The sequence below is a fragment of the Melospiza melodia genome, chromosome 5, assembly GCF_035770615.1.
Source record: "Melospiza melodia melodia isolate bMelMel2 chromosome 5, bMelMel2.pri, whole genome shotgun sequence".
Classification (NCBI taxonomy): Eukaryota; Metazoa; Chordata; class Aves; order Passeriformes; family Passerellidae; genus Melospiza; species Melospiza melodia.
In genome coordinates this window covers 42,281,559-42,292,425 of record NC_086198.1, presented here as the reverse complement: position 1 = coordinate 42,292,425, position 10,867 = coordinate 42,281,559, and the positions used below count along the sequence as shown (strand labels likewise).

Sequence of the window (10,867 nt, the reverse complement as noted above, 5' to 3'; positions counted from 1 at the left end):
CATCTTCAGGACAGAAGATGAAACAAGTATCACCCAGCCAGGATATTTCAGCACTTCTGAAGAGAACCCATTCAGGGAACTTGGACTTGCCTGACTTCAGTTTCTTAAGCTTAGGCTCCCTTTTCAGTCCATGCAGTGTTCCAACAACTCTCTTCCAGACTAAAATAATGCTGTGATAAATCCACCACCAAATACAGTAACTGGAGAAACCTTATTCTCTTTTATCTCGCAGTGGTAGGTCTTGGGTGTAATTTTATAAGGTTAAAATGGTGTAAAGCAAACATAAATGGAGAACTGCAAACCTAACAAGGCCAGCATTTGAACATTTCCTGCATTGAACATATGGGGTCCTGACAGAGCTGCAAGTCATTTTTTTCAGTGACCAGTTTCACAGCCCTCTTTATGCTTCCCAAAAAATATAACTTTATTTTTTTACTGCACACAAGACATAGCTGTTTCCAGCCTGCCCTGTTCCCAGGCTGGGAATGTGAGCCCCTCTCAGGTGAGACTGCTGAGGAAGGAGAGCTGACTTTCCTTTGCACTGCATGGAGCACCAGCTCCCCCTACCACCAGCTTCCCAGACAAAAACTCACTCCCCTCTCCATAGTCTTTTCCCAACACCTTCAGATGAGGCAAAATGACAATATTCATTCAGAGAAACCACAAAGACCCTTTAAAAGTCTAGAACATTATCTTACCTGTAATGCAGACCTGGAAAGGGCTTTATCACATACCTTCTGATCTCCTTACCTGTGGGTTTTGAATTGTTAGACACCATTAGATGAGATGCTTTTGGCTGCTTTGCCATCCGTTTCACACCTGTTTTGGGGAGTATTTTTTGGTATAAAACATCCTGGCAGCATTCAGACACAACTATCACTGATGTTCTGAGACTCCTAACAGTGAAAACAGTGGAAGACCTCAGTGAAACATCCTTACAGGTAAAGTGCAGTGTTGTGAGTCCAATGACATCTGCACTTTTTCTTCTAAACTGCTGGTTTTAGTCAGCCCTATCTGTAAAGTTCCACTAGATTATCACAGCAACTCAAATAAATGTTTACAAGTCTGCATTAAAAATTTCTGCTTCTGAATTTTTGTCAGTTTACATCATAGTAGTAGCTTGGAATCTTTAAAAAAGTTAGGGTAAATAATTAATTAATGCTCATTTTAACAAAAAAAAAAAAAAAAACCAAACCTTTTCACCTTTAGGACTTAAGAATAAAAGAGAGGTGCTGTATACAAGTCACAGCTTTATTTAACACTCACCTGGCCAATTTCTTATGATAATTCAGGAGACCAACCTGGATTTCTGGACTACTGCAGCAGCAAAAGGACCCCCTTGAAACAAAGCTTCCCAGTAAAGACACATTTTTGCTGACCAATCCTTCCTCGTGGCCAGCCAGCGTTTTATTGGGAAAATAAATATACAGCAAATAAGTACATCTGACTAGAACAGCATGACTTCACTGCTGAGGCAGCTCCTCCTGGAGCTCAGAGGTGCTGTTTCCTGAAGCTGTACTTGGAGGCCAAGGCAGCCAGCATGTCCCTGTAGGGCGTGTCCGAGTGGGACGGGGTCCTGGGGATGCGGCACAGGCGGCGGAAGGCGGGAGAGCGCAGCAGGAGGTTGTGGGACAGCCCCACCAGGCTCGAGGACAGCCAGTACAGCGCCATGGACTGCAACAACACAAGCACACGTCAGCTCCCTGGAGGCAAGCAAAGCACCAGCCTCAGGCAGCTCCTCCTGAACCACAGCTGTGGGTTATTCCCAGGGATTGATGAAAATAACTCACCTAAACCACTCCTCCTGCTCTCATCTGCAATAATGGCTTCCATGTGAAATGTAACTGTCTGTCTCTGAACTCCTCTGGGGAAAAGTGCCATCTACACTGAGGCTTGACAGCTCTTAATTCATATTAAGCTTGCTTCAACTTCTGTATTTAAAACTATAATTGAGCCAAACAACCACATACTTTATTTTTACTAAGAACACTCTGCAGTACAAAACCTGGTAAAAATGAGAAGTGTTTGAAGAAAGGAAGATGTGGAAAATTTCCTAATTTAAGAACTACACTGGTTTCCAGTGAACAAACATTCGTCTGTGTGTCTTTACACAAAGCTTTCCTCTCCTTTTTTCAGGCTACATGGAGGACATTAACACCCTTCAAGTTCGCAAAGTCTTCCTCCTTGAACAAAAACATCCCAAAGGCAATGAGATTTAAGCATACACATAGACAGAACATGTGACTTTTCTTAAGCACACAGCAGTAGAGACAAGAAACACGTGAGGCCTTCGGGCTGTCCTCGAAGCACCAGAACAGCCCAGGCACAGGTGACATCCCAGAGGTCACCTGGGTACTTACAGAGGGCACTGTGGCAGCAATAGGGATCATCACCACGGACACCGCACGGAAGAAGTTGGTGACAAGCCTCTGGATCCGTGAAACTGGCATTTTTGTTTGGGAAGCAAAGATCTGAAAGGGCAGAAACTCACAGTTACAAACAAACTCTTTTCGAAACGGCTGTACTCAAGATTAACACCCAGAAATCTCGTTAGAGCAGCATCCTAAAGAAACTGCAGTCAAGACTAAATATTACTGAAGTTCAAGTAGATTTGAGACATGTCCCATCCGGCCTGGAGGCCTCTGAACAAAAACACCTAACACATTAAAATACACAGAGCAAAGAGATTGTGTTTCACTTCTGCCCAGTGCATTTGAAGCAGTGACAATCTGCAGCCACCTTCACGTGTTAGCCCTCTGCAGTCACTGCTGCTGGTTTATTCCACCAACATACCTCCACCACCAGCAAATTCACCAGCCCCAGGGACACTGGCAAAATCCACGTGGAATCAGGTGCCGTGAGGTCTGTGAACCACAGTGCTCCTCCTGAGGAAAACTGTTCTTGCACTACAGGGAAAAAATAGAAGAAAATACAAAATTCAGTATAATTTGCTGTCTCAAGTGAGCCAGAACTGTACCATATGTTAAATCAGAGACCAAAGTTTCTAGGTATGTTTTATCCACATGGTAAGTACAATTAAAGCCAAAATCTTGGGTTTAACACTCTGCTACCAATATAAGTAAGAAAAGTAAGAGATACAAGCTGAGACCTGGCTTAGCTCATGACAGCCACAGACAGGAAAATCTGCAATAAAAAATACTTCAATCTCAAATATTTTACAAGTCAGTGAGGAAAACAGGAATGCAGTAACCTACAGTGTTTATTTCCTGATTTTGAGAAAACTATATTATTCTTAGTAGCTGTATAACTAGCCATCTTTGCTTAAAAAACAAAGTATAAACTCTTGTCTAAAAAATCAGTTGTTTTTTTTAAATTTAAAAGACCCTCACACATTCACCTTGTCTACAGTATTTCACATGGAAAGAGAATGGAAAGAGAAAAAATACAGATTAACAGTGAGTGTGGTGTGGCACATGTAATATGATTTGCTAAACAGGACTGTCAGACTACATTAAGTTTAGAACTAATTTCAAATATTACTTATTATTTATATTAATTAATTAAGGTTTATTATATTATAAGGTTTATTATTTATTATATATTAGGTTTAAAACCTGAGTAGCTGACTGATTTTTATATCAGCTTGTACACCAAGCTTGGGACATTGTGCCCTTTAACCAACAAGGCGCCTGTGAAGGCAGCAAGTGGATAAGAGGTGACAGTGAGAGAAGATTTGTGTCCAGGTGCAGCACCTGTTTGTGGGACAGGACCCTTTTTCTGACCTCCACAAGTGCACTTGCCCACCTTCAGAGCCCAGCGCACCGACGCTGCAGTTGCGCAGAGCCAGGGACACGCACACCCACATGGGCACCTGCACCCACGGCAGCAGCGTGGCCTTGAAGGGGTGGCAGTTGTCCCGGACGTACAGCTCCGTGACAATCCTCCGCATGTTCCGGGCAAAGTGGGACCTTTGGGAGAGGAAAGCACAAGTCAGAGCTTTGACATGGACAAAAGCTGAAAGATAACAGAATAAACAAACAAATAAATAAATAAATAAATAAACCGCAGGCGGGGAAAGAAAATCTAAGCTGTGGGCCGTGGCAGAACCTTGCTGCCAAAGCGCTGTTTGTGGCATCTTCCTTCCTGCACACCCCACTCCAGAACGGATTCAGGAGGTGTGGGCAATCCCCCTCGTACCTGGCCACCTTTTCAGACCAGCCCAGCTGCTTTCCACGCACTGAAACTTCATAGCGAAGGCGCTGGGCAAGCTCCTTAATCTCAGGCTGCAGGTTTTCCAGCTAGCTAAAGAAAAGGAGAACTGGTTGGGCACAATGGCAGGTAACACTCCCTCCCTCCCTCCCTCCGTTGTTAGTTATCCCTGGTAACTCAACACCTGAACAAGTATTACACTTATTAATTATCACTGTAAAATTTAATTTCTGTACAGGAATTAATACGTATTAATAATGTACAGTAATTCATACACATTGCCACTGTAAAATTCAATACCTCAATGGGTATTATAATAATTATTACTCTTCTATGGTTTAATACCAGCACAGGCATCAAACATATTCATTACCACTGTAAGTTAACACCTGTAGGGGTAGGAAACCCCTGTGAGGGACAAGGCATCTTGTTAACGCCTCACTCAACATCAGTGAACACCTTTCATCTTTAAACAAAATAACTACGTAACGGTAACAGTGACAAGTAATTGCAGAAACAATCAAAAATACTCTCTTACTACTACATGAAATGAATACAGAATTTTAATCTTTTTAGATTTTGTACTTTTTAAAGAAAAAAGTGATTTCTATTACAGCTGAAACCAGGGCAATTCTTAGCAAGCATCTTTTTGCCTGCATTCAGGACTTGTAATCAGCTACTCCACTTAAGAAGACTCAGCTGTAATGGCACTTCAATGTTAAAAAACCAAAAACAAACGGTCAATTATAAAAACTAATAATAATATACAAATATAAATATATAATAGAAAATACATATATGCTTAAGAAAAATCTTAAATTAACAAACCAAAACCACTACAATATAATAGAATGCATTATTTACAAATATATTGTGTTACACATATGATAAAATATGTAAACTGTATATGTATATAAATAAAACGAATAGTAATAAATTAAAGGCCATGAGGACACAACTCGGCAGTGAACAAAGTCACCACCCATAACATAAGAGACCGTATTACACGAGTGCAACACACGCTCACTTCTACAACCAAAAAAATCACAAAACGTAAAAATTCCTTTAAAAAAAACCCCAAACGCACCCAAACCCGCTGCAATAAAGGAATTGCGATGTTTATTCCGCGGCCCCCTCAGCCCCTCCACCGGTCCTTCCCTCAGAGCCCCTCAGCGCTCGCACCTTAGCCAGCAGCCGCCCCTGCTGCGCGGCCAGCGGTAGGGTCACGGCGGTGCGCAGCAAGGCGGCCCCGCCGGCGATGGCGGCCCAGCAGGGCAGCCCGGTGGCCTCCTGCAGCGCCGCCAGCCCGCCCTCGGCCCAGTGCACGGGCGGGGACCCTGCCGCCCATTCGTACCAGCCCTCGGTGCCGCCGTGCCCGCTCGGCCCCGGCCCCGCTCCCGCTGCCGCCAGAGCCGCCACGGCCGGCGGGGCCCCCACGCCCGCCCGCACGAGCCGCCACATGCCGACTGGCCCCGCCCCCTCCGCTGCGGCGCATGCGCCGCCCCGCCCCGCCCCATGGCGGCTGAGGGCACGGTGAGGGCGGCGCCTCACGGCGTGCCCGGCGCTGGGTCGGAACCCGGCTGCCCCGGGCCGGGACACCTCCCGCCACATCACAGTGTGTGTGCTGACTTGGAAAGGAACGACGGAATGGTTCCTGCACCGGGCATCCCCAGGGATCACACCGTAGGACTGGCAGTGTTGTCCAAACCGGCTTTGAGCCCTGCCGGGATTGGGCCACTGTCTCACCCCTCTTCCAGTAAATACTTCCTCCCAATAGCTAGCCTAAATTTCCCCTTTTTCCACTGTACCCGTTACTTGTGGGCGTATCACTGCAGTTCCTGACAGGAGTCCCTCTTGGGCCACTTCAGATACTGCAATGCTGCGGTGAGGAGTTCACACAGCCTTCCCTTCTGCAGGCTGAACAGTCCCAACCCTCTCAGCCTGAAGATTATATTCTACAGTAATTAATCGTAACCAAACACTTTATCATTCCAGATGAGGAATGCTCTCCTTCCTTCCCAGCCAGGTTCTGACCTGTCTCCTTACCCCTTTCTGCCAGCAAGGAGAGGTCAAAACATCCCTTAGACCATGCACTGCACTGTGTTCTCTTCCTGTTCTAACCCTGGTTCTGCTCCCTTTCCCCAAATAAACAGCACCTGCCCGCTCCCAAAAGAGCGCATTGCTTGGTTTACTGGACAAACAAAAAGCATTACACTGTGGGGGAAAAGAACCCAAAACTATCTGGGAATAAAAATGGTCCAATTCCACCCACCCAGGATCTCCCGTGCCCAGCCCACTGCCACAGGCCTGTTACTGCTCCAGGCATGGATGAACCTCTCAGGTCAACAAAATACTCTGGAATTCATGGTGCTAATAAATACTATTTCCCAGTAGGATTAATAATTAGTAACCCTAAACAGCACTAAAGCCTGCAGCAAATGACTGTAGCAGCACAGAGGAAGGGCACTCACCCACACTGATAAGGTGTGAGATGGAGTTTCAAACCTTTTTCTCTTTTTCTGAGCAGTTCCTGACTCTGGGATTGATTTTGCTAGCACCAGATCTTCACAGGATGTATTTAAGGAGATCAGACTGCTGGAAAAAGGAACTTGCTTTTATTCAGAGCAGCACCTAAGGACAGGTATACAGCCTTGGGTATGCCAAAGGTTTGGGGACACCTCAAATACCACCACAATCGTTAAAAGACAGTAGTTTCTGTGGCCAGCTGAGGTGTTTGCTTGGTTTTCTAAGGAGGAACCATAACAAAACCAAATAATACTTCCTAAATCTGAGCAGTAGATCTCCTTTAAGTGCTCTTTAAGGGAGCTGTACAGGGATCCTGACTGGATCTGCGTCACTGCTCCCCAGCCCAGCCTCACAGGACCCACCCTCCTTCATCTCCTGCTACTTCTGCCCACAGGTGACAGCTCCTAACAATGAACATGGGAATTCCCACTTGGACTCTTCCAAATAAACCTACATGGGCCTGATTCTGGAAGAGACCTGCCTCTGGAGCCTTCAGCAAGGAAGCTCTCCTGAAATGTCAAACAAAGAATGTATGTTTTCTCAAAAAAATCCAACACACATTTGGAAAAGGCCCTCTGATAATGCCTGGAGTGTTTCTCTTTTTATCACTTATTTAAATTACACAAGTAGAAAAGTTATGCTTATTAATAGTTTAATGTATGAAGGAAACATCCAGATTTCTGAATATGAAGGTACATATCTCACATTAATTTAAGTCTACATAAAGTAGAGCCTCTATAACTGACATATTGAAATTTACTTTCTGCTTAGCCATTTGTTATGTAAACAATTGTACATTTATTTGCCATTCTAAAACTTCAGGATCAAGTTTACATAATTTTGCTAAATTTCTGTGTTTGCTCAGAAGCAGTTTACAGTACTAAAACCAACCAGCCAAAGAACAGCTTCAACAGAAAGTTATGTCAAAAAAAAAAAAAAAAAAAAAGAGGAGGAAAGGAAAGAAGAAAGTCTAACTAAGTTGAAACATATGATGGTGGGGAATGGGCGGTCACAATGTTCACAGAAAAAGGTCAGTTAGTAAGTTCTTCTGCAAAAAGCCTACACACTTCAGTCAAGCACATCAGTAGAATGATCTGGGAGCACATAAACTGTTTCTGCCAATTGTGGTTTCCTCTGCAAAAAAAGGAATCTCAAGGCCAGCACGTTGATCCCACTCAGCCCAGTTGGTTCATATGCACACTGTTCATGTGAGGTGTCCAGGTTCCAGTCCACACCTGCAAGAGAAACCCAGGTTAGCACCGTGCTTTGGGCTGCTCCAGGAGGGCACAGCTCACAGGGGCTGCAGGGTCACACTTCTCCTGGCCAGGACCACGAACAGGGCTCTGGGGGTACAGCAAATGATTGCTCAGCCCAGCTCCCAAATCCCTCCACACCCAGAGCAAGGGATGTGCACTCTTCTTGACTATAAGTTCAGAGAAACAACAAATTGATTCCTCCCACCTTACCTTCCCCTAACACTTTCAGCTCTGGGGAATCCCAGGTCTAACCCAGTAAAGCTTTCTTTGGGGGGCAAAGTTTCCTCATGAAACCAGAAATCACCTTGCAGGGACGAGAAGCCACCTCAGAACAATACCTAAACTGTGGCCAAATCCCCTCTCCTTCACACCTATGGCCTAGCAGAGCTGGGAGTGCTCCCCACAGCTTGGATCATTCCCAAGCGAATTCAGCCCAGAAACAACTTTATTTAGTAACACTAACAGGGATCACTGTCCAATTAAACACAATCACAGGATATAATCTAACCAGAGCTACTGATGTTCCATTATGGTATTTGTTCCTGAGTAAGAACAAGAGGTTTAGAGGAATTAATCCCTCTACCTAAATTATATTCAGTAGGCAAGCCAGGCAAGATCAGAGCAGCAAAGAGCTACTTACTCCCTTCCTTGGGGGGCTCCTAACACAGTCACAACATCCTCAACTACAGAGCCCAGCAGCAGCCCTGTTGCTGCATCCCCTTCTCGGGAAGGGAAAGCTCAACTAACAGCACATAAACTGGCTTTTCCTATGAAATTTTGCCCCAAAATTTGTCTTCCCAAATGCCTAACTGCACAGACAGGAATTATGATACATTTTGAGTGAAATACACAGTGCAAAAAAGGGGAGCAATTACCGTCTGAGGCCCATTGTTTTCTGTGGAATTTGAAACCATTTTTATCAGCGAGTTCCAAGATGGGTCAGCAGCATGAGGCCCGTTAAAGATGGGGCCTCCAGTACCATCTGTGATGGGGGCTACAGGAGGAATTATGGCGTTCCCATACACAGAAAAAGGCATTCCCTGGGGGGAAGGAAAGGAACAGTCACAGGATGCTTTAATGAATGCCACTGCATGGCCAGCAGGATAAAAAGGAGCCAAGGAGGTCATTACCCCGACTTTTGGGAAGTCCATGTATCCTGCAGGGACGGGCTGATGGAATGTACCGGAAGGCGCTACGATGCCCGCGCTGTCTCTCTCCATGGCTTGGTGCGAGAAGACGCCTGGGTCGGACATGGGCCTGTGGATCATGTGGCTGCCCATGCCGCTGTGACACCAGTCCACTTTGTCTGCCAGCAGCACAGAGACACGGCGTTAGCCACGGCACCCCTGCCCCTGCCAGCCCGCAGAGCTCAGCCCCCACCCGCTCCACAGCGCAGGAGCCCACGGCGTGCATGGACGGACAGATGGACGGATGGACAGCACCAGGAGTGCCACCTGCAGGGCCAGGAGCCCTGAGCTGCTGCCAGGAGTTTGGGACAGTTACCTGCAACCAGAGCGCTGCCCCTGCAACTTTCCTCCATTTCAACAGCAAAGCTGGAATTTGGGCTAACTCTCCCTCCTCCAAAAACCTCAATTCCTCGTGCCTTTGGTGCTGTGGAGAGGGTATGTACACTATGAAGACTATTTGCTCTACTTCACTACCATTCTTCCATTAATTACTTCATATTCTAAGGGACACAGAAGTATCTGTGCAAACCAAAACCAGGAAAGGACCAGCTGCAGATATGTGCTCATGTCCTAATTCTGTGAATTCATCAGAGGCAGCTTGGTATTGGGTGCTACAGTTCAAACTCCAGACATTCAAAAAATCCAATTTTCAAAACAAAACATTAAAAAAAAATATTTGGAGAAGGGGTACAGAAACATTTCTGAGGCACTCCAATACTCAAGTAGAGAAGAGCCAATCCGAAAGTGAACTGAAAATCAAAATGTTGAAGTCATTGACCGAAGCAGAAAGAAAGTAGCATCCCAAAAACCAAGACAGGTACAACAGACAACTTTCACAGCTACACAAGGCAAATAATTAGTGAATTTCTAAAGCTTTATCTGGGAAAAGACCATCAGTGAAGTAAAAAAAGAGTTTGTATTTGGGGAAAAATGCCAGCACAGTCAGTCAATTAAAACCTTCAGCTGTCTGGACTCAGTCAAGGAGCAGAACGGATTGCTCTGAACGGTGGAGCAGTTCCAGTCCCTGCAGGTTTTCCAGAGTAGACTGGATAAAGCCTTGAGCAATACAGGCAGAACTCATGGCAAACCCCATTTTGTGCAGGAGGCTGACAGGACATCCAGAGGTGCAATCCAACACAGCCTCAATATTCATACCCCCCCATCCCAAGCAAAAAAGCCCTAAAGAAATTAAAAATATAACTTCCCACAAAAAAAAAAAAAAAAAAAAAAAAACGCAATTAATATGGAAGAAGTTAATCAGTCTCCCAGAAATTGCATCCAAGACTCCTGACAGGTTTAGTAAGAAAAGCTGTAAGACCACTAACTGAAATTGTTAATAAAATCCAAAATACTAGATTCTATGTGACTCTAGGAGAGCCAAGAGCCTTGTGCTAGTACAAGGTGGACGGCTGAAAAGAATAAAGGAAACCCAAATGTGGATTTTTATCACTTTATAAAAGCACCATTCTCAGCACAAAAACTTCTACCTTAGCTACAAATTAAATATTAACTCCTACCATACAAACAACCTCTTTATCAACAAGAAACTCCAGATAGTTATCTTGTGACACCTCCATTTCCCGTCTTCCTCAATTCCATGTTCCTCACTGTGTTCATGCCTGGAAGGCCTGTTTTTATTTTTCCTGCTCCTACTTGGGAGTTCCAAATCTTCCTAGCCAGGACATTTCAGAACGCCCCAGGGCTTCAGAAACCTTGTTAAAACAATTA

At 45.0% G+C, this 10,867-nt stretch overlaps 2 protein-coding genes across 9 annotated transcripts in view; both read right to left on the bottom strand.

Moving 5' to 3' along the window:
- Positions 1-1,230: 1,230 nt before the first annotated feature.
- Positions 1,231-5,631, bottom strand: LOC134418627 (cytochrome c oxidase assembly protein COX18, mitochondrial). Of its 3 annotated transcripts, none has more exons than XM_063157153.1 (6): positions 5,353-5,631; positions 4,159-4,259; positions 3,766-3,929; positions 2,794-2,906; positions 2,361-2,471; positions 1,231-1,674 (listed from the first exon to the last, which is right to left on the bottom strand). In XM_063157153.1, exons 1-6 carry the CDS (start codon positions 5,629-5,631, stop codon positions 1,492-1,494), a joined length of 951 nt encoding a protein of 316 aa, XP_063013223.1. In that variant the 3' UTR covers positions 1,231-1,491. The 3 variants fall into 3 exon arrangements, with proteins under 3 accessions (XP_063013223.1, XP_063013224.1, XP_063013225.1); XM_063157154.1 differs by having other exon boundaries at positions 4,159-4,263; positions 5,525-5,568; XM_063157155.1 differs by having other exon boundaries at positions 4,159-4,263; positions 5,353-5,369.
- Positions 5,632-7,331: 1,700 nt separating this feature from the next.
- ANKRD17 (ankyrin repeat domain 17) overlaps positions 7,332-10,867 on the bottom strand; it is a 52,405-nt gene continuing 48,869 nt past the window's right edge. For 3 of the 6 annotated variants that reach the window (XM_063157147.1, XM_063157149.1, XM_063157148.1), the window contains exons 32-35: positions 9,456-9,563; positions 9,083-9,258; positions 8,828-8,992; positions 7,332-7,931 (exon numbers count right to left, since the gene is read on the bottom strand). In XM_063157147.1, the coding sequence (XP_063013217.1) occupies positions 7,872-7,931; positions 8,828-8,992; positions 9,083-9,258; positions 9,456-9,563 (509 nt within the window). In that variant the 3' untranslated portion in view covers positions 7,332-7,871. The remainder of the gene's footprint in view (positions 7,932-8,827; positions 8,993-9,082; positions 9,259-9,455; positions 9,564-10,867) is intronic. The other 3 variants (XM_063157150.1, XM_063157151.1, XM_063157152.1) reach the window with 1 other exon arrangement.

Excerpts from the sequence above, each read along its gene's own strand:
- LOC134418627 (XM_063157153.1), bottom strand. The coding sequence starts at position 5,631 with ATGTGGCGGCTCGTGCGGGCGGGCGTGGGGGCCCCGCCGGCCGTGGCG. Across the intron at positions 4,260-5,352 it reads AGGGGCGGCTGCTGGCTAAG|CTGGAAAACCTGCAGCCTGA; the intron begins GTGCGAGCGCTG and ends TTCTTTAGCTAG. Across the intron at positions 1,675-2,360 it reads TTGCTGCCACAGTGCCCTCT|TCCATGGCGCTGTACTGGCT; the intron begins GTAAGTACCCAG and ends GTGTTGTTGCAG.